We start from the raw sequence: 20,951 nt of genomic DNA, 5'->3' as shown, positions 1-20,951 counted from the left end.
TTTAAAAATTTGAAGATTCTTTTACTAAAATTTGACCAATGAACAAAGCCTCTCATTGTCAATATTAGAAGTAAAGCAAGTATAATTTTGATGCAACTGAAGCTGTGAAAGTGAATGAAATACTCACCATTTTTGGCTGCTAACAAACTGAATGAATAGATCTACTATCTACTAGTAGTAATCACATGACTGCATCCGTTAGACTCGCTGGCCTTAGAACTTGTCTGTACCTAGAGCCAAGAGTGTATATATAATATGGATGCTGTCGTGTGATGACTAGTAGATAGTAGATCTAATAATAATAATAATAAGAAACAGGACAAAAGGAATATATAGATGAAAATAGTAACCTTGAGGGTCTCAATGATATACAGTCAGAGAGCCAAAAATAAATAATACAATTAGTTCAGTTTGTTAGCCAAAACTGGTGTGTATTTCATTCACCTTTGCAGCTTCAGTTACATTAAAATTATAGCCTTGTTGCTTTACCTGCTAGCACTGTGGCACACAATGTATTTATTATAATGCAAGCATTGATATTGATGTAGAAGAAAGATTATGATGGAAATGTCATGCATGGTCAGGCTATGTGGCGGTTTTATAGGACAGATTTTAGAGGAAAATGATGCTAGAATAATCCAGGAAGTACACTGATTAATAGCATAATAAAATAGCAACATTATAGTCTCACTTCTAAATGTCATTCACATAATCATAGAAGAGAGGAGGCTCTTCATTATTTTTCTCACTATATGATCAGTGATAGATCTAATACCAGTATACATGTTCATGCTAATGAATCATGCAATTGTATTGTGATATTTATGAACATAAAGATACATTTTATACAGTCTCTTTAGTTGTCTAGACATTGGAAAAGTCATAGTCTAATTACTTGTATCATTTATTCATGTAATTGGCATGTGAATTAATTGACTATTCATTGTATTCAGCACAAGTTGGCATGAAGTATTATTGGTCTGTTGCTTACAATTTTACAGTTCACCTATATATATATATATATATATATATATATATATATATATATATATATCTCGCAATTATGACATCATCCTTTAATGTAGTCGGGTTTATATTTGTGTATATAAACCTGCCATTCAGAAATGCTGTCATCATTATGAAATATATCCTATATAACATACTAGAACTGGTCAATATACAAAAGATATAGACCTTTGGTGGGTGTCCTCGGATGTGATATAGCCCTTGGGCCTGTGGGCCTCGGGCTATATCACATCCTTGGACACCCACCTCAGGGTCTATATTTTTGTATATAGACCTGTTTAGTATGATATATAATACACATATATATAGATAGATAGATATGTGCAGGTGTATTTATTACATTTACACTATTACATTATTTATTTGCCTGAACTACATAATTCATATATGGCCCATAGATAGGCTTTCTTAAGTAATAAGCTTTCCTTTAGTCTTCTTCTTCTTCTGTGAGAGTTTTAGAAATGTGATCTGATCAAATACCTAGATTGTACAAAAATTTGAAGATTCTTTTACTAAAATTTGACCAATAAACAAAGCCTCTCATTGTCAATATTAGAAGTAAAGCAAGTATAATTTTGATGTAACCGAAGCTGTGAAAGCGAACGAATTACTCACAACTTGGCCTTGTACTTTGGCTGCTAACAAACTGATTGAATAGATCTACTATGTACTAGTAGTAATCACACGACTGCATCCGTTACGCTTGGCCTTAGAACTTGTCTGTACCTATAGCACCATGCAAGAGTACATAATATGGATGTGACATAAAAGAGAGGATTGTGGCTCTTTTTATTCTTTTTACTATAGACCTCTCCAGCTGAGAATGAATTATGTCACTAGAGTAAATACGGCAGTGGGTGTGGTAGAGAAGGAAATAAATTCCATGGATGGCAACTTTCTTTGGTGAACCAATGAGCAAAAGCAGAAAGCAAGCTTTAGTAAAGAATCTGCTGCACATTGCACCAAATCTGTTTTATGAGATGCTTGGTAGCATCCATTCTTTCTTCCAACCAACTTTTGTAGCTTGAAAGAGTTCCAGACCGGTCAAACAAATCATTTTTATAGTTTACTCCATTCCTTCTTCATTGAATCTTGCCATCCAAAATGCCGGCCAATTATTACGCATATGTCAATACCGTATCTCAAAATAATGATATTCCTACACCTGTAGTCATTCACAGCTATAGTAATAGTCTGGTATATACATCATGTGCATACTAATAATTAAGTCACTTCTCTAGTAGAGGATCATTTAAATTTAGTTTGATCATAAAGATACATTGATTTTTATGTTGCTTTAATTGTCTATACACTGGAAGTATCATACTCTAATTTTCTTTAGCATACCGGGTATATTGATGTAATTGGCATGTGAATAAATTAACTACTCATTGTATTTAACTCAAGTTGGCATGAAGCATTATTGGTCTGTTACTTACAATTTTACAGTTCGGACACTAGTAGCTCACATGTACAAAACAAAATATAGGACCTGTCACCTAAGGTTTGTGTTCAGAGATGTGATATAGCCCAAGGGCTGGCCATAGGCCTGAGGGTTATATCACATCCAAGGACACAAACCAAAGGTCCTATATTCTGTATATGAGACTGTTCTACTATACTATAATATTGATGTCCTTGTGCTATGTATGAAGTTTAAGCTGATTCTGACTTCAATTTTTTGAGTTACAGCCAATTTTCAGAAAAAGCAAAAGCTATACATGTATATAGCCCATGGTTTTTTCCAAAAAGTGGCTCTGAAACAACTTAAAATTTTTATTACATTTTCTGATACTTATTGATGTCCTTATGCTATGTAGCAAGTTTGAGTTGATTGTCTTGATTTCGACAAATAATTTTTGAGTTATGACCCATCTAAAATGCCATTTTCAGGATGCATGCATGTACATTGTACATGTATCATAATTATCAATAAACAAATAATGTTTGAAGCTTTTTTGTAATTTTGTGAATTGAACCCCACAAATTACGTATTAGATGCACAATGTACATGTACAGTTGTACTTATTACATATACATGTATCATTAATTAATTATTATTATTATTATCATTATCATTAGGTGCATCTGATGAATTCGAGGTCTTAGACCCTCAGGTTGCTAGACAGACTGCTAAGACTCTTGAGGCTGTTCTCTTAGATCGTCCGTTACAAAAGAGCTCACTCTATTCTCCTCTCCGCTGCTCAGCTGCTGAACTAATGGGACGGGGATTTCACCTCTGGGAGAAATATGTGAACGTTCCATCAGTAGTAATGGGGCTCCTTGATCTATCAGTCCTTCCTCATATAACAGCTACAGTCACTAGCCCTACTGGGGCTGCTCCTGGGACACTGGATGAGAAGGCCAGTAAGAAGATGAGGGCTGCTAAGTTTTTAGCGGAGACTGCAAAGCGAGCTCTGAATCTGATGGTTTTGCTGAGGCCGACTACAGTTGTGACAGCAATAGCTAAAGAGCTCTCGTTGTTCCTTGGGTCTCAGCATGGGACACCATTCCCTCATCCTTCACTGCCTCCATTGCAAGTTAGTATATGATATTTAAAGTTTTATGTAGGATTTTGGCTATGAGCTTGTAATATTAATATGCCTTGTACATTGTAGATACACATGTACAATGTACCTACATGTAGTGTATGATGAGGATTTGGCTAATATTTTCTTTCACTTTTAGGCTTTAGGTGATACATGTACATGTACTTGTAATAATTGTGTCACTTTATTAGATTGATCCCTCACTAAATTAATGTGCTAAAACTGCATGTTCATTTGTACATTTGTACACAAAATAGACTTAAAGTAGCTACTTTAGGATGCATAGCATTAAAGGATTCTCTTTTTGTGTGAAAACCTTGAGAAAAGCAGTATTATAGTGTACCGTATAGCCACTTAATTTCGAGGGAACAACTTTCGCTGTTTTTGCGGATTCTCCGTATCCGTGAAAGTTAATTCTGTAAAATTATCCGTATTGCCCGTAAACACGTGTGCTTTAAAATAAGAACCGTGAAAGTTAATTCGCAAAAAAAGACTTGTGGCCTGATTTGCGAAAGTTTATTGCCTCGAAACTTTGTGGCTATACGGTATAATGTACATGTAACTGTAATATCAGTCAATTAACTTATTATTTATTAGGTTGGACAGACTCCGCCTCCTAATACAAACGGTATAGTTAGTCAGGCCAGTGTCCTGCTCCCAGCTGCTAAAGAAGAAATGTTTGAACTTGTTAGAACTATTCTAGATAAATGCTCCGGACATGTTTCATCACAAATACTAGATGTAAGCTACATTTACATGTACATGTGTAATCACTATTAATGTGTGATTTATCATTATTCTTATGATTATTGTTATTATTATTGTTATTACTATTATTATTGTTATTATTATTATTGTTGTTGTTGTTGTTTGTTTGTTGTTGTTTAGGTTGCTGATATTGCACTTTATTGTCTTGATCAGGATGAATTGAAAAGGAAAAATTTTAACGATTTATTCCCATCATTGACAAGGTAACAAAAATTTGTCTAATTAACCATTCTGTGCTACATGTAAATGTACGTGTATTATAATTTCTTTTTTTCTCTTCTCAGATTACCTAATGTTAGTTATTCCTTGCGTACTAAAAGATTAGCTGTTGGTGCTGGTTCTGGTCAAATTGGTATTTACGATTTAAAACAGCGAAAAACTCAAATGATCAACGCCCACTCTCATCAGGTTATAGTCCTCTCATTTTCAGAGGAAGGGAAGTACTTGGCTACTTATTCTTATGGTGACTCAATGCTTAAAGTCTGGCAGGCAAGTGGAGTGGAGTGGTTTGATTAGTGGGGCATCATTGGGTCTTGGGTAGGGCTTCCCATAAGAGTTTGGCATATATAGTCCTCATGCAGCTTGTTGTCAGTGGATTGTCAAGCTGCTTAAAATTGGGTAGTATATAGTACAGGGTATTTTGACAAAAATTACAACGAAAAATTTCTCTATTTTTATAATGTTTTTTGATGCACAATGTCCTTATGCTGTGTATCAACTTTGAGCTGATTTCAATCAAATTTGGATTTTTAATAAATTTTTTTAAAGCTGTTGAAAAATTGAGCCAATGATCAAAGGCTATAATAGCCTTTGATCTTCAGTCAAATTTTTCAAAAGTGGCTTGGAGAAAATTCTTCATTTTTATAATTTTTTCTGATACATTTACATTTCCTTATGTTGTGTATGAACTTTGAGCTGATTTTGATTAAAGTTGGATTTTTTATGAATTTTCAAGTTGCCTTGTGGGAAACCCTGGTCTTGGGTAAAAGCATGAACTCTCTGTAATAGTCTATAATTTTATGATTACCACTGTGATTTTAAAAGTACAGTTACATGTACATGTACGTGTATATTTTCAAGTGAGATGGTAGATTTGTGCAGTAGCTTTAATGCCCTGTAATACAGTACGTGTACAAAATAGCCATTACAGTACATTGGATGAAGTACATGTGCATGTACTTTTTCCTAGTCTATTGTATCTGCAGTGTACAATGTATATAGATTTGAAGAGTAAAATATTTCAGTTAGCTAAACCTTTTAATAGTTGCTGTATTAACAGTATTATTATTATTTTTTTATAATTTTTATTTTTAGATTAGTACGTCCATTCTAAGTGGTGTCATCAATTCAGCTCCAAAGTGTATTCACAACTGGCCAGCAATATCAAACACAACAACGGCTACTAATTATAATTACGTTAGAATAGAATGGACTTCTAATAAATCTGTTGTCCTACACATGCCTGGTGGAATCGAATATAAATATTCTTTATAAATATTAATAAATAATTGCTATTATCTAATTTCTGTTGCTTCTTGTTTGTTTATTTGAAATAATACTATTAAGCTGCACATACATATTTTCGTTGCTATGAAATTATGATAATTGTAGTTGGATCACAGAGAGTCATAAAATTAATTAAATTACGCAGGTCTACGGACAAAGAATACAAGTCTAGATGTAGTTTACGGAATTCACGTGTATGCATAGTGGCTATAAATGGATAAAAGTAAAGTTTATGATGATGTCAGGAGTTTAGTTCAATTTCTTGAGAAGTACAAATGGATTTGGAATGTTAAAACAACAGAGTTATTTCTTACCGATCACATTGCTACTAATATGCCAAGTGAGGTAATGAAATGAGCTTATATTAAATTTTTATAAAATTATTTTTATTAAAATAGTGGATAATGATAATGAAGGATTGGAAATTTGAAGATTTGCATAACATCATTGATAATAAAGTAAGATAATTTCACTTGTAATTTAACAGAGGATTAGAACATCAGTAATAAACTTAATCCAATTGCATTTCTTACCTGTATAAAATAACCTTCACTTGTATATTAGTGAGTGGGTGTATCAAAGGCACTGCCTGTGGTTAAAAATGTGATGTAATAGAGTTTTCATTTGTAACACTCCCTGTGGTTTTATTTGTATCCCTGTGGGTTGACAGAAAAATATTTTAAAATAAAAATAAGAAACAACATTATTGTACAGGTATTATAAGCTGAAAGTCAACTGTCAATAAAGTCTGGCCTAGGCCCAGTGGCCCGCGGGAACCGACAGGTACAAAGTCTGAACAATTGTAAGTCTCCGGAGTGCAGAAAACTTTATATTGATCCACAGATCAATAATCCATGCAGGTAGAGTTTGACTGCTCTCCTCTTGTGTTGAAATCAATGGTTGACTAAGCCTCAATACTAAATGAGATGGCCGGGGAAGGTAAGATCGATACATGGCCAGTCAGCAAGCTCAGGATCTCTGTTCTGGACCTCTTCCAGACATTATAGCCTGAAAATAGTTAGATTATGCCAACCTAAAGCCTAAATCAGTTGATAAAAGTACCTTTTTCTGGGCCTCCTTTCCTCCATTACTACCATTTTACCACAAGGCTGAGCACGCACCTTTGATACGCCCACTCATTACTACACAAGTATGTTGATAACACCCCCACTGCAGGATACATTGCATTTGTATCCCTAGCGGGGGTGTTATAACGTTTCCATAAAGGACACCTCTGTATAACTGACAAACCTTCTTGTCCCTGAAGGTCCCCATACACTAGGCAACATGTTGTTAGCAACATTTGTGGTTACTTTGATCTTGTAAGCAACATGTTACCAATAGAAGGCTGTTCTGTTTCTGGCAACATGTTGTTTACAAGATCAAAGTAACCACAAATGTTATAAGCAACATGTTGCCTAGTGTATGTTGGACTTAAATGTCTGCTATATAGAGGCTATTATTTTGTTCTTTTTGACAGTTGTGCTATCCAAATAGTCTTCAAGAGTTTATAACTGGTTGTTTGAATAATTCGACGAGTACTGGATTGGTCAGGGAATGGACTTATACAGACATTATAAAGATGAAACAAGACATAGCTAGAGGAATGAAATTAAAGAAACAGCATGAAGTAAATAATAATAATGTTAATGGCAGACTAGTAGTAAAGGTGGGTTCTCAATATGACGCATTGTTTTTCATGTGCTAGCGTCATGACCCGGAAGTGCTGTATAAACCAATGGGAGTATGCGTCAATGCGTCAGAAAAGAAATGTTTTCCAATCTGATGCATTGACGCATGCTCCCATTGGTTTATACAGCACTTCCGGTCGTGATGGACGTGCATGCGTCATATTGAGAACCAGCCTTAACATAAAATTGAATCCATTGTTACACTGTTGAGTTAAAAAAGAAATTTATATTTTGCTGTAATAATTTCAATGTTGAAATTATGAATATGTATTAGAAAGTGTAATAAAAATTGGAGCCAATTTTTATAGGTTAATTATACATGTACTGTAGCCTTTGCTTTTTTCTAGAATTTGGCTCTTTTTAAAATGGTTGTAACTTGAAAAATTGAAATCAGAATCAACTCAAACTTGCTACATAGCATAAGTACATCAATGTGTATCAGAAAATGTAATAAAAATTTGGGGTGATTTCGGAGCCATTTTTTGGATAAAACCATGGGCTATAGTACAGGGTATTTTTCAGAATTTTGGCGTTTTCTTAAAATGGCCGTAACTTGATAAATTGAAGTCGGAATCAGCTCAAACTTTCTACACAGCATAAGTACATCAGTATGTATCAGAATATGTAATAAAAAATTTTAGTGATTTTTGAGCCATTTTTTGGATAAAACCATATGGGCTATAGTACAGGGTATTTTTGCATTTTCTTAAAGTGGCTGTAACTTAAAAAATTAAAGTCAGAATCAGCTCAAACTTTCTACACAGCATAAGTACATCAGTATGTATTAGAAAATGTAATAAAAAATTTTGGTGATTTTTGAACCATTTTTTGGATAAAACCATGGGCATATAGTACAGGGTATTTTTGCGTTTTCTTAAAACAGCCATAACTTTAAAAATTAAAGTTGGAATTACCTCAAACTTTCTACACAACATAAGTACATCAATATGTATCAGAAAATGTAATAAAAAATTTTGGTGATTTTTGAGCCAATTTTTGGATAAAACCATGGGCTAAAGGGTATTTTTCAGAATTTTGGCATTTTCTTAAAATGGCTGTAACTTGATAAATTGAAGTCGGAATCAGCTCAAACTTTCTACACAACATAAGGACATCAATATGTATGAGAAAATGTAATAAAAATTTGGGATACTTTTGGAGCCATTTTTTGGATAAAACTATGGACTATAATGGTTGTTTCTCGCCTGTTGTTTTTTATACCAATGGTGGGCTGGTTCCTGTATGTGATGTTGTTTTTAGACAAATTGCACTATTGACAGCTGATAAACTTAACAAACCTTACAGTTCAGTAATTAATTTCATCAAATGTAAACTATCTTTTTCAATTTTAAGATCTACATTTCAGTGTTTAAGTGGTATATACAAAGAGATCACTATATAGGCCCAGTGATTGTGACATTGATGTTGCAATCTGTGATGCTCGACTTCAGTGTCACTAACTTATAAATTATTATATGACTCATTTTCATTCAAATTCACTTTTTATTATCTACTGATTTCTGGTCCTATTTCTCATTTTATTTTTTTAAATGGGCTATAGCCTTTGCTTTTTTCTGAAAATTGGCTCATTTAAAAAAATGGCTGTAACTCAAAAAATTAAAGCCAGAATTAGCTCAAACTTCTACACAGCATAAGGACAGTAATATGTATCAGAAATGTAATAAAAATTTGGTGTGATTTTGTAGCCATTTTAAAAAGCATCATGGGCTAGAGCCTTTGCTTTTTTTCCAAATTATTGGCTCAATTTTAGAAATGCTGATAACTCAAAATAATTTTGTCAAAAAAAGAGCTCAAACTTTTTACGTGACAAACACATCAATATGTAATGCACTGTTTCATTTTATTGTGGTACCACGATTTGCTATAAACTGGCTTTCCTTTACCATTGAACTTCATTCACTTCATATTATTTTGTGTGAGAAAAATTTAGCTGTGCACCCTCCAAGTTATATGTCTCCTCGCTCAAAATACAAAACCCTAGTTTATTTTATTCTTCGGCCCCGTTTATAGTAATCCACTTCACTGAGGCCTGGTTTACATGACTACCGTGGTGTTTTAAAGTAAAACGGATATATTTTTAGTCGGAAAAGGGTCTCATTTACACTAAAACACAAGAAAACACATCATCAAATCCGGCCCAACAAAAGAATAACTAAATACTAAAACTGCCGGATGCTTCTATAAACAAAATGATAAATTCTAATGAAAACGTAGCTGCTGGATTAGTGTAAACACCTGAAAACACTAACAGCAAAATGATGCAGATTAGGCCAGCATAGTTGTGTTATTTATGTAAATGAGGCCTGAATCAGGATTGTTTTTGCTATTATTTGTTTCAGGTGTTTACACTAATGCACCAGCGGCTGCATTTTCATAAGATTTATCATTGTTGTTTATAGAAGTATCCGTTTTCAGATAGGAGACAAGTTTTTTTGTAATAGTGTAAACACAAGCTGTATATCAGAAATGAAATAGTCTCCGTTTACATCCGTTTACATGTGAAGTGTAAACGGGTCCTACATCAATAGGTATCCTGTTTAGCTTCTGTGGTTGAGGAAATATGTAAAGAATGTAACTGCACATCATTACTTGACATTGGATCTGGACTAGTCAGTTAACCATTATTATTATCATTTTTATCTGGACTAGTCAGTTAACCATTATTATTATCATTATTATCAAGTGTATTTTCTATTAATAAATAAAGGGCTATTTAGGTGATATATTAATGAAGCAATGTGGCATGAAAGTGGTTGGAGTAGAGAGAGTAACTGAAAGAGTCCAGTCAGCATTTGTAAGAAGAGATGTACCCAGTGTAACGATAGATATCAATGAGTCACAAAAGTGTGTTGATGAAATTAATGAAATATGTACATCGCTAGGTTAGTATCAGTCTCTACTATACACGGCCAAGAATTATCATGCTGATACAGGATTAGTGCCCAAAATCAATAAATCAAGCCTGATTACTTACCGTGTAGCGGGTAAATTTGGAAGGGCTAAATTTTGGCGAATTGCTAAATTTTGGTGATTGGCGGATTTTAATTTGGTGAATTTGTGGCCACATGCCATTGAGCATGCGTATAATGGCCCAAAATGACGGATTTTTATTTTGGCGAATGCCTATCAAAATGCCAGATTCACCAAATTTACTCACCTCCAAAATTTCCCGCTATACGGTAATTGATACAGTCCTGATAGGCTATCAGGACTGTATCATTCAAGTAATCAAGCTTGATTCATTGATTTTCAGCAGTAGTCCTGTATCAGCATGATAATTCTTGGCTGTGTAGTTTATTTGTCCTTTCTTTCTTAATTTCCTGTTATCTTTTAATTTGTCTCTGTCCCCTCTCATCTCATATTTCTCTCTCTCTCTCTCTTCTGTTTCTTTGCTTTATTCTCTTTCTCCTTCTCTCTCTCTCCTCCTCTCTTTTCCCTAAAAGGAAGCAATGTTTGCATTACTGGTTTACATTGTTGTGGTGATCTCTCTCCTACAATATTACACATGTTTTATAAACTAATCGATACCGTATCACTATTAATACTAATACCTTGCTGCTATCATAAGAGGGCGTCATTTAATCCGATTAGTGAAACGATTAATGATATTTTAAGAAATGAAGGCATCCAATTTTTGTCCATATATGGCTTTAGATTAGCATCAGAAAATAGTTTTGAAAAGTAAGTAAATTATAGTGATTAATTTCTCTCCTCCCTTCCTCCCTCTTTATCTCTCTCCCCCCTCTCTCTTTATCTCTCTCTTTGCCCCCCTCTCCCTCTCCCTCCCTCTCTCTCCCCTCTCTCTCTCTCTCTCCCTCCCTCTCTCCCCCCTCTCTCTCTTCCTTTCTCTTTACAGCTGGTTATCTCAATCTCCTTCGGACCACCAGCAACACTGTAATCATGTTTGTTATCGTTCTATTGCTGAAATAATTATAAATAAATATGGTATTAATTATAAATTATGACACAATCTACTCATATACAAGCACTCACTCCCTCCTAATCACTGCCTCTCTTCCTCTCTTTCCTTCCTCCCCATACTCCCCCTCAGTATTTCTTAGTTCTGCTTCCAGTCCATTGTGTAATAGGCTTAGGAAGGCAAGATATGATAATTTTGATAACTTTTCGGAAGATTTTATTAGAATGATCAAGGAGCTTATACCAGGTTACCATGTCATTCATTGTGTTCCTTATTTTCTGTCTTAAAGCTTCTACTTTACTCTCTCATTCTCTCCCTTTCTCTCTCTTAATCAGATTTTAAAGATCATGCCACTATTGAGGGAGCATTAAGTGAAGCTTATTTAAGATTTAGTCCATTCTTTTCATTAATAGAGCCTTTTACGGTAATTAAGTTATTCAATTAATTGTTAATAGTCTGACAATGCAGGGGCTACAGATGTGCATCAGAAGATCAATAGAATTATTAATATTAATAGACTATTCATTGTATTTAAAGGAAAGAGGACTAAATTGTCAATTATTTAATATATTTGATGAAAAAATATCTCCACACAATATTGCTATTATTGTAAAAAGACATAATTAATAATAATTATTATTATTGTTGATCATTTCGATGGTTTAGCTTCCAATATTTGTTCTTCTCTTATTCGTTTCTCTAGCTCTTTTTTTGAATTTGTCTCCCGTAAGACCCTCAACTCTTTAAGCTTGTTAGCTCGTACCTGTGGCAATCAGTACCATAGCAACAGTACTTAGAGCCTATCTCTCCCTCTCTTACACACACACACACACACACACATACACACACACACACCCTCTCTCCTCTTCCTCTGCCTCCCTTGGTCTCTCGTTACCTGTAGCTTCTTCATTCGTCTGTCAATTGATGTAATGGTCTTTTGAATGTTGAGTATCTTCTGCTTGTAATTAGGAATTTGAATCAGCTAATGAAAGAGAGAGAGATAGGGGGGGTGAGATGGTATGAGATGGGGGTGAGAGTGATTGATAAGAGAAAGGAAGGAAGAGGTGGAGGGGAAAAGAAAAGAAGAAATAAAGAAGAGAGGAATGAAACAGAAATAGTCAAATTAGGACAGAGGAAGAGAAAGAAAGTTGACAAGACAGGAGGAATAAAGAAAGACAGAGAGGTGAGACAGATTGATGGGTAGGAGTGAAATAAAGCTACTCAACACTACACGCATTATTACTATTACATATAGCGATATTATTACAATTAACGATTTGTATTACCACAGGAATTTAAAATGATATGCTAGTACTCTCTAGGAATGTAGGGAAGGTTATTGTGAGAACAGAATACTCATTCACTCCCACTTCACAATTGCATGTCCCATTTAACTAATTCAATAATATTGACAACTACCACACACACAAAATATTGGCTATAACTCGTATCATCACATCACATACAATAAACCTATTGTTACTATCATTCACAATCATTCATTAATAATTTATTATTATTCAGTTACCAGTGCTTGTATATCTTGTGTTTGAGCAGTATCTTCAAACTGTGTCCGTTTGCTATTGATTGACGCAAGCATTATCTCTTGGTGGGCTCTAGTAGGATATTAAATACTTCATTAATAGAGCAACCGTAATTATTAATAGTAGCAATCATTATTAATGCTACTCATAGTCATACGGATACTAGCAATCACAGCCAGTATAAGCACTCACTCACTATGCAGCATAATATATACATACACAGCTAGACCACAAAAAACACATTATTATGCATACAATTCATTATTGTCTGCTTACGTAAGGTCGCTTAAACTCTTATTAACAGTGATCACTTCTGGTTGGAGTATATTGAGAAAGCCTTCGGTCAAATTCTCAATCGTTTCTGGGGAAAAGAAATTTAGTTCATCGCTTGAATCCATACTACTGCAGCTTTCTTTACGAATCTATTAATAGAAAGTAAAATATTTATTATTAGAAATAAGCGAGACAGTGTGTGTGTCTGGTCCTAGCTTGTGGTAATATATAATATTGTTAGCATTACTGTGGTTTTGAAAGAATGTCAGTAATTAGTTCAACTGCTACATAAGCCCAGAGCGGGACTGTGGCAACCCACAAGTATTTTACCTACGCGTAGGATGACTGGTCTGAACAGTTCAGGGCAACTCGCTCTGTTTCTCCCTCTCTCTTTCCTTTTAGCTAGTTTAGGATTTGTAGTAGAGTGCCTGGAGCTGGTTTGGCGCCTCCACTCGTGTTGTTTATATAAGAGAAGGAGAAGCAACAACTGAGGAGTGTGTTTACTGAATAGCTCTGGCTTATCACAGCTGCAATACAAACAAGAATGCAAGTATATGTATATTCTTACCCCCTGTCTCCTTTCCCCTATAGTCTCATTAAAACCAACTACAGCCACAGCTGTTCAAGATTGTAGAGCAAAGATACAAAAGGTGATTTCAATTACAAGCAGTTCATTGTGAGCAGTACTTCAATTATGTCTTCACCAGCTGAGCATAACTCATTCAATACAAGACTCTTTGTCTCTCACTCTCTCCCTCTCTCTTTCGTCTCCAATGTGCCACATTTATATTATATAATATTATACACCAGGAATCTATAGGTAAATATCCCGAGAGAGAATGATTGGTATGTAAGTTAACAAGATGTTTTCCCTAAGCTACTACGGTAATATGCACACACAAACACACACAGGTAACTATTGTTATTATTGTTATTATTATTTATTGTATTATCACTAATATATATGGTCTATACCACAGTGAGTAGGAGTCGTCCTTATTTGCCTTGGCTTCTTCTTCCACAGAGAGTAACAGCAAGAGAAGGAATGGATGAGGGATTGAGTACACGGGGTATGGGTAGTGCTTCCAGCAAGGATTATAATTATAAAGTCCATTTAAGCACTACCTGTGCACCTGTGTGCCCAAACCTATCCATATCGAAGCAACTCACAAGATCAAGCAATATTCACTCACACTACATTTTTTTATAACAATAAAAAATTATTATTGAATTAATACAAACAGTTACAGAGAGTAGGTGTGGATTAGAAGTGTGTGATGATCATTTATATTGACTATGAGTTGAAACTTCACCTACCTTTGTTTAAAGTTTAAAGTTTTAGATTGCAATATTCTCGGAAGTATGAGGTATTGAGAGAGATCTACAGTGTTACATAAACAGTGTAATGAATGAGTGAATGCCAGAAATTCAGAACTTACTTTTTTCATAAACCCCGCCTTCTTTTGAGCCACTCCTACGTAAGCTCCACCCACTTTACTACGCATGCGCAGTATCTATTGGTGGGATTTCCCTAACGTCATCATTTTAAGATGTCTGCTCCTTTGAGCTGTGTCTCTTTGCTTCTCGTCTTTCTCGTCCCTCTTGGAGTATTGTCGGATGGAAATGATACTGAACAGCCATTGCAGGGGAATGGTACTGTAAAGACAGGCTTTAACCCAACCCAAGTGACACAGAATATCGAAGAGCTTTTTTATATCGTTAATTTTCTCCAAACTGAGGTAGAAGACTTGAATGCAAAATTGAACGACTCCCAGGAATTGATATCACAACAAAAAGAAGCGATAGCAGAACAGAAAGAAAGGCTTGAATCTTTACAAAAAGCACTAACCGACAGGTCCTCCTCCTCATCATCAACTTTATCTTCATCATCAACAACAACAACCTCGATATTGGCCTCACCAACAGCATCAGTGTCATCGCATCCAAGTGATGGTGTATCAGATATCATCAGTGACTCTCTAACTATAACAAGCTCGTCCTCTTCTGTGACACCAACTACCAGTAGCACATCAACCCAATCAGCTTCCAGTGAGTCTAAACCTTCAGCTCCTACTCCAACTGGTACGGTAGGTGAGGGTGAGGGAGATGATGATAATGATCAAAAGAATGGTCATGCTTTTTTCGGAATGGTCATAGCGATACTGATCATCCTGGTACTCTGTGTGTTGTTGTACGTGTTGTATCAGTACAGATATCAGGTATGTGAAAGGTTTTGTAATAATATCTATTTACCTTTTCTACGTACATGTACGGTATAGCTAGAAAATTTGGTGGAGTAAAATTATGGTGAATTGAGGTCTATTCGCCAATTTTTTAGTCTTCAATTTGATAGAGTTTGATAGAAACATGCACAAAGTTAAAATTTTGCCAAAAATTTTAACTTCCAAACCTCATAAGTCAATTCGCCAAATTTTGGCACTCCAAATTTTCTAGCTACATATGGTAATTGTTTTGTCTTTTTTTCTATTTCAATTAGTAATTAGTTTAATACTGTGCAGGGGGTATATTTCCCATGGAAATTATTTCACGAAAATCACCTTTTGACCTATTCACAAGAAAAAATTTTAGCATTTTTCTTCTACTGACCATTATTAGTGTGATAAAATATAATTTTCATAGATAAAAATTTTCACAAATTTTTTAAAACCATTGAATTAGCGAAATTAAATCCCCGTGAAATATACCCCCTATAGGGTATTGCCAGCTATTTGGCTATAACTTTTACGTGAATGTTAAAAAATTTTCAAAAAATATATTAATGATTTAGCAGCCTTGTATAGCGATACAAGGCTGCTAAATCATTGGGCATGCTCAGAACAAATAGGATTTTATGTAGACAGTTGCTTGCTACACTGTCAGTGTAACACTTATTATAATTCCCCACTAATATTTCCAGCTGTAATGCATGTACATGTATAGTGCAAAATTTTTAAGGGGTGTAAATATTTGAGGGGTGTAAATTTTCCGGATTTTGCGATTTTTTTTTAAGATTAGTGAAAATTACTTTCGTGAAAATCAAATTATTATGGTACAAGAAGGCAGATGGCATAAATTTGCGAAAATTAAATTCACAAAATTGATTTAGGCAAATTTGAGAAATTTACAGCTTTTGATAATTATGCGCTGTACGGTATTTCTCTTCCTTCCTTGCTCCAATCTTTCATTCTCATTTGTCATATCTTATGTTTTTCCACCATTTTTCTATCCTCTCCCTCTCCAGATACGCAGTTGGATAATGGATAAAGAAGAAAAGATTCAAGAGAGAATGCAGAATTCAACCTCTTCTCTCGGCAACGGCTCAAGAAGCAAGAAATATAACTTATTGCCTCAACACATGGATTCCCTTCACAATGATTAATAACTATTAATAACCTTTAATAATTATAAATAACCTCTAACAACTGTTACCTATTGATTTTTACTTATTAACATTAAAAATGAGACAATACGAAAAGTTGAAAACTAAATAATAATAAAATTTAATTATAATAATAATAATATTATAATAATAATAAAAGCAGTGGGTGAAAAATAATCAAACTCTTAAAGACAAATCTACATTCTTGTGAGTGCATTGTTGCATGTACAAGTGGTTTATGGGGAGGGTCATTTATGAGAGACGTATGGTTCTACATAAGCAGCTGGAAACATGCCCAGTTTGCCTCCAGAATTAATAAATTTCCCGCACCACCAGATATCATCCTCTTTGCCAACCACTTCCAAGACATCTCCTTCCTTTAGTGATATTTCCTGTTATTTAAAGCATACCCAGTCAATAACAATAAGCTTGTATTAACAGTTGGGCTCACCTGGTCCCCTTGAGCATCATAATCATAAAGAGCAATGACATAATCACCGCCAGATCTGGGGACACTGTAATGAGCCTCAGGTAATTGAGGAACTGAATATGTACCTGAGAGAGAGGGAGAGGGAGAAAGAGAGAAAGAGGGAGAGAGAGAGAAAGAGGGAGGAAGAGGAGAGAGAGAGAGAAAGGGAGAGAGAGAGGAAGGGAGAGAAAGGGAAGAGAGAGAGAGAGAGGGGAAAGAAAGGAGAGTAAAAATGGTGTAATTAGAAAGAGAGATTGCGATCATTGTTAACATACTTTCAATAACTATTTCATTATCCTCATCAGGTGGTAGTGGTGGTAGCTCTTTATGAGGTGCCTCTAGTGAGACTGCAGTGGGTACTCCTGCTATAACTGCCCGAGGATTATAAAAGTTCTCGTATGGTATGGTTGCTAAGGAAACAAAATGACACACCCACAATCAGTGAGGTACACCTAACCTGGTCTTTCAGACCCAGTGCTCCTGTCTTTAACAAATAATTCAATGTCTTCATCAATATTGCAGTTCTCAAGTGATTTACGAATATTTTCAAGAGACTAAAAATGACAATGATCAATATTTAAGTTCCCATCTCTCTCTCCTTCTTTTTCTCTCTCCTTCCCTCCCTCCCCCCTCTCTCTCACCCTCTCTCTCTCCCTCTCTCTCACTTCATCATCATCAACAAGAGTCTGAGAGCAAAAGTTAGTGTAAGTCCACATTTGATGACGAAGGAAGGCCAGTCTCTGCTCCTCCAGCTCTTGGAACTTGTGACACATAAGCTCCATCTCTCTCTCCCACAGCATCCTTGCTTCTTCTAGTGTCTTCACAGCTTCCTGATACTGCACGTCAGCGTTATTGCTTGCTGTCTTAGCTACCTCAGCTTTCTTGTGTGCCTTTAATTAGAGTACACATATAATTAAGTGGGTGGAGTAGTTGGGGGCGTGTCTATACCTGCATGTGATCTTTGGGTTTGGTTAGTGGGTTTGTTTCAAGTTTGCGTAACTGATCCTGAGCCTTATCGGATTCCCTACACTTTCCTTCGTAATATGAACGCAGCTAAAAGAAAATAAATTAAAATTAAAATGTTCCCTCCCCCTCTCTCTTACTCTATTATTCTTATCATAGCAATTCTTCTTATGAACAGCTGATCGTTTGACAGTGTCTTCAGTCTATACATAATTATTTATAAATGTTAGCCTTCCTTCTCTACTCTCTCTCTTACTTTCTTTCTGACTTCTTTCTGTTGGTTTCTAAAGTCTCGGACTGACTTCAGTACCTCATCTTGGAGTCTTAATGACAGTTGCATGTGGAGTCGACCTGTGGTTTCAGTCTCAGCTCTTATTTGATCCCAACACTTCTTCATTGTACTAGGGGGGAGAGAGAGAGAGAGAGAGAGAGAGAGAGAGAGAGAGAGAGAGAGAGAGAGAGAGAGAGAGAGAGAGAGAGAGAGAGAGAGAGAGAGAGAGAGAATGAGGGAGGAGCAGGGTTTCTTACAAAACATGCTACACATGTACATGTACGATTGTACATGTAACAGCATGAGCTTCATGGTCCAACAAGCACTACAATACAGTACATGTAGAAGCAACTTTAAGAATTTATTAAAAAATTCAAAACTTGATCAAAATCAGCTCAAAGTTGATACACAACATAAGAACATGTACATGTATATATACACGTGTATCAGAATAAAATTATAAAAAAGGAGAATTCCCTTGTAGCCATTTTGAAAAAATTTGGCCCGAGACCAAAGGTTATAGCCTTTGGTCTTGGGCCAAATTTTCAGGCCATGTCCTTTGGTTGTTGGCCCAATTTTTGAACAACTTTAAAATTTCATAAAAATCAAACTTGATTAGAATCAGCTCAAAGTTGGTACACAGCATAAGGACATGTATGCGTATCAGAAGAAATTATAAATTGAAGCATTCTCTCCTTGCAATTTTTAATCAAAATAATCTGTACTACCGCACAGGGTCTTTAGATAAATTGTTAAGCAACTTAACAATCCACTAACAAGAAGCTGCACGAGGACTATGCCAAAATCCTGTGGTAAGCCCTGAGGGGAGGGAGAAAGCTCAAGAGAAGGCAGGGAATTATCATCATCCATAAAAAGTACAAGTAGCTAGAAAATTTGGTGAAGACTTCAACTTGACAGATCGGCAGTTTATAATAAAGCGGCTAATAGAATAAACAGTCAATGATAATTTTGCAACAATTGCAGCTTTTAACAATAATTTCACAATAGCACATATAAAACATACATGCAGTAAATAGAAAATGGTGCTGTGCCTATATTGGTGTCATAATAGGTACATGTACATGTACATGTACACATTCAAATTACATGTACGTGTACGTATGTACAAGTATGTTTGGGAAATTTCAACACTAAGTGCTAAAACTTTTGATTGCTTGTCAGTGTACACTACTTACTACACAAAAACTTACAAACATGATATGTATCAAAATATGCGTATTATTGATACAGAAGCATTACGTCGATAATATCATCACAATTAAAATTCAAAACATGCCATTTCCTCCCTTAGCTAACCCTAATTCATCTTTTCCCGAAGTATTCTTGGCCAATTTCACAATCTCCTCTGCATACTGTTTTTCAATCTTGGCTCTAAAATGAAAGGAAACATCCACATTACAATAATATTATCCCAAGCCCTGTCACAATAATAACAACAATGTATTCAATGATGTGAAGTAGACGGTATTTGCACACACACACGAAAGTGTCATAAGCAAACATTGTACTCTGTGACTCGGAGATGTATTAATAATAAACAGCTGCTGCTTCATTAACACAAACACAAACAAGTATCTTTATTCAGCCATTAGCATCACACAGCCATTAGGATGAGCAGTGATTATATTATAAGACCTATCCCTTCTTTCCTTTAGCTTTCCTCTTTCCATTTAACACTTCTATTTCCTTAAGTAACTCATTTTCTTAACCAATTATCTCCATTGTTTTATCTCTCTTTCTCTCTCTCTCACTCCTTTCTCTCTCTCTCTCTCACTCTCTCTCTCTCTCCTTTCTCTCTCTCTGATTCTCTCTCTCTCTTTCCTTTCTCTCTCTTGTCTTTATTCAGTATAGCTCAAGGAGGTATATTTTATGATCAGGATGTTCTGTTATTGCGTAGATATGACTGAAGATACATATCATACATGCCAAGTTGATCATAAAATCTTACAAAAAGTAGCACTGTGTATCAAAATGAAAAGCACCACCACGGCACAATGCTCAATACAAAAACTACTTACAAAACGAAAGTCACAACAATGGGATGCACTTTAAATCACAGTTAGTAAACTACTACCAATAACTCTCACTATAATGTACCTTTTCTCAAGATATTCCTCATAATCGACCAGGACTTGCTTCCCTTCCTTCAGCCGCTTCACTAACACGTCATAGCCTTGCGTGGAACAAAAATCGGAGCCCTAGGGACACAAAAGGAGGAGAAATAGAAAGAGGGAACAAAGAAGCGAGGGGTAACACCTCTAAGTGGAGTATGGTCCTCTCTTCTCTCTCCTTACCCAAAAGTTCTGACAAAATATCCCGTTGGCCATTCTGTCCCCCTATCAGATGCTCTATCCTCCTTAATCTCTTGCTAGAGTGAGAGAGATAATCAGTGAAAAGGAAACAGAATGCAAGTACAACAACCAGTCGGAGATGAGAAATAGAAGCCAGTAGAGGTGTGGCTCAGGATCACGTGATACCAACATACCACATAATTAATTAACGCTCCACCCATAAATTCATTGGCTGGCAGGCTATGGTTTCACTTTGACTT

The 20,951-nt window shown here is 35.4% G+C and overlaps 5 protein-coding genes across 9 annotated transcripts in view; 3 read left to right on the top strand and 2 right to left on the bottom strand.

Annotated features, from left to right (window-relative positions):
* LOC100635033 (WD repeat-containing protein 7-like) overlaps positions 1–5,920 on the top strand; it is a 22,113-nt gene extending 16,193 nt beyond the window's left edge. Inside the window, exons 11-15 of the mRNA XM_020000039.1 lie at positions 3,109–3,566; positions 4,173–4,316; positions 4,464–4,546; positions 4,628–4,832; positions 5,658–5,920. Coding sequence (XP_019855598.1) covers positions 3,109–3,566; positions 4,173–4,316; positions 4,464–4,546; positions 4,628–4,832; positions 5,658–5,837 — 1,070 coding nt within the window. The 3' untranslated portion in view covers positions 5,838–5,920. The remainder of the gene's footprint in view (positions 1–3,108; positions 3,567–4,172; positions 4,317–4,463; positions 4,547–4,627; positions 4,833–5,657) is intronic.
* A 120-nt stretch (positions 5,921–6,040) lies between these two features.
* LOC109584340 (protein RRNAD1-like) lies at positions 6,041–12,161 on the top strand. 4 transcript variants are annotated; one of them, XM_020000035.1, is made up of 10 exons: positions 6,041–6,189; positions 6,248–6,307; positions 7,330–7,479; positions 10,090–10,170; positions 10,269–10,443; positions 11,005–11,242; positions 11,418–11,506; positions 11,613–11,726; positions 11,816–11,904; positions 11,949–12,161. In XM_020000035.1, exons 1-10 carry the CDS (start codon positions 6,136–6,138, stop codon positions 12,105–12,107), a joined length of 1,209 nt encoding a protein of 402 aa, XP_019855594.1. In that variant the 5' UTR covers positions 6,041–6,135; the 3' UTR covers positions 12,108–12,161. The 4 variants fall into 4 exon arrangements, with proteins under 4 accessions (XP_019855594.1, XP_019855593.1, XP_019855595.1 ...); XM_020000034.1 differs by having other exon boundaries at positions 6,041–6,194; XM_020000036.1 differs by lacking the exons at positions 6,041–6,189; positions 6,248–6,307 and adding exons at positions 6,522–6,651; positions 6,710–6,788.
* On the bottom strand, positions 12,011–14,777 carry LOC100634029 (uncharacterized). Of its 2 annotated transcripts, XM_003388644.3 has the most exons (6): positions 14,737–14,777; positions 14,615–14,678; positions 13,301–13,446; positions 13,009–13,096; positions 12,376–12,462; positions 12,011–12,243 (listed from the first exon to the last, which is right to left on the bottom strand). In XM_003388644.3, exons 3-6 carry the CDS (start codon positions 13,420–13,422, stop codon positions 12,130–12,132), a joined length of 411 nt encoding a protein of 136 aa, XP_003388692.1. In that variant the 5' UTR covers positions 13,423–13,446; positions 14,615–14,678; positions 14,737–14,777; the 3' UTR covers positions 12,011–12,129. The 2 variants fall into 2 exon arrangements, with proteins under 2 accessions (XP_003388692.1, XP_019855597.1); XM_020000038.1 differs by lacking the exons at positions 14,615–14,678; positions 14,737–14,777 and adding an exon at positions 13,545–13,637.
* A 33-nt stretch (positions 14,778–14,810) lies between these two features.
* On the top strand, positions 14,811–16,772 carry LOC100634906 (cell wall integrity and stress response component 1-like). Its single transcript, XM_003388651.3, has 2 exons — positions 14,811–15,516; positions 16,539–16,772. Exons 1-2 carry the CDS (start codon positions 14,848–14,850, stop codon positions 16,674–16,676), a joined length of 807 nt encoding a protein of 268 aa, XP_003388699.1. The 5' UTR covers positions 14,811–14,847; the 3' UTR covers positions 16,677–16,772.
* LOC100634782 (proline-serine-threonine phosphatase-interacting protein 1-like) lies at positions 16,744–20,876 on the bottom strand. Its single transcript, XM_003388650.3, has 11 exons — positions 20,695–20,876; positions 20,498–20,598; positions 19,697–19,771; positions 18,365–18,509; positions 18,249–18,311; positions 18,094–18,198; positions 17,811–18,035; positions 17,603–17,699; positions 17,421–17,555; positions 17,128–17,231; positions 16,744–17,068 (listed from the first exon to the last, which is right to left on the bottom strand). Exons 1-11 carry the CDS (start codon positions 20,725–20,727, stop codon positions 16,925–16,927), a joined length of 1,227 nt encoding a protein of 408 aa, XP_003388698.1. The 5' UTR covers positions 20,728–20,876; the 3' UTR covers positions 16,744–16,924.
* Between the last annotated feature and the right edge of the window lie 75 nt (positions 20,877–20,951).

The sequence above is a fragment of the Amphimedon queenslandica genome, unplaced genomic scaffold (genome assembly GCF_000090795.2).
Source record: "Amphimedon queenslandica unplaced genomic scaffold, v1.1 AMPQUscaffold_13219, whole genome shotgun sequence".
Taxonomy (NCBI): Eukaryota; Metazoa; Porifera; class Demospongiae; order Haplosclerida; family Niphatidae; genus Amphimedon; species Amphimedon queenslandica.
Note: the sequence above shows the minus strand (reverse complement) of the source record. Positions and strands in the feature narration are given on the sequence as shown.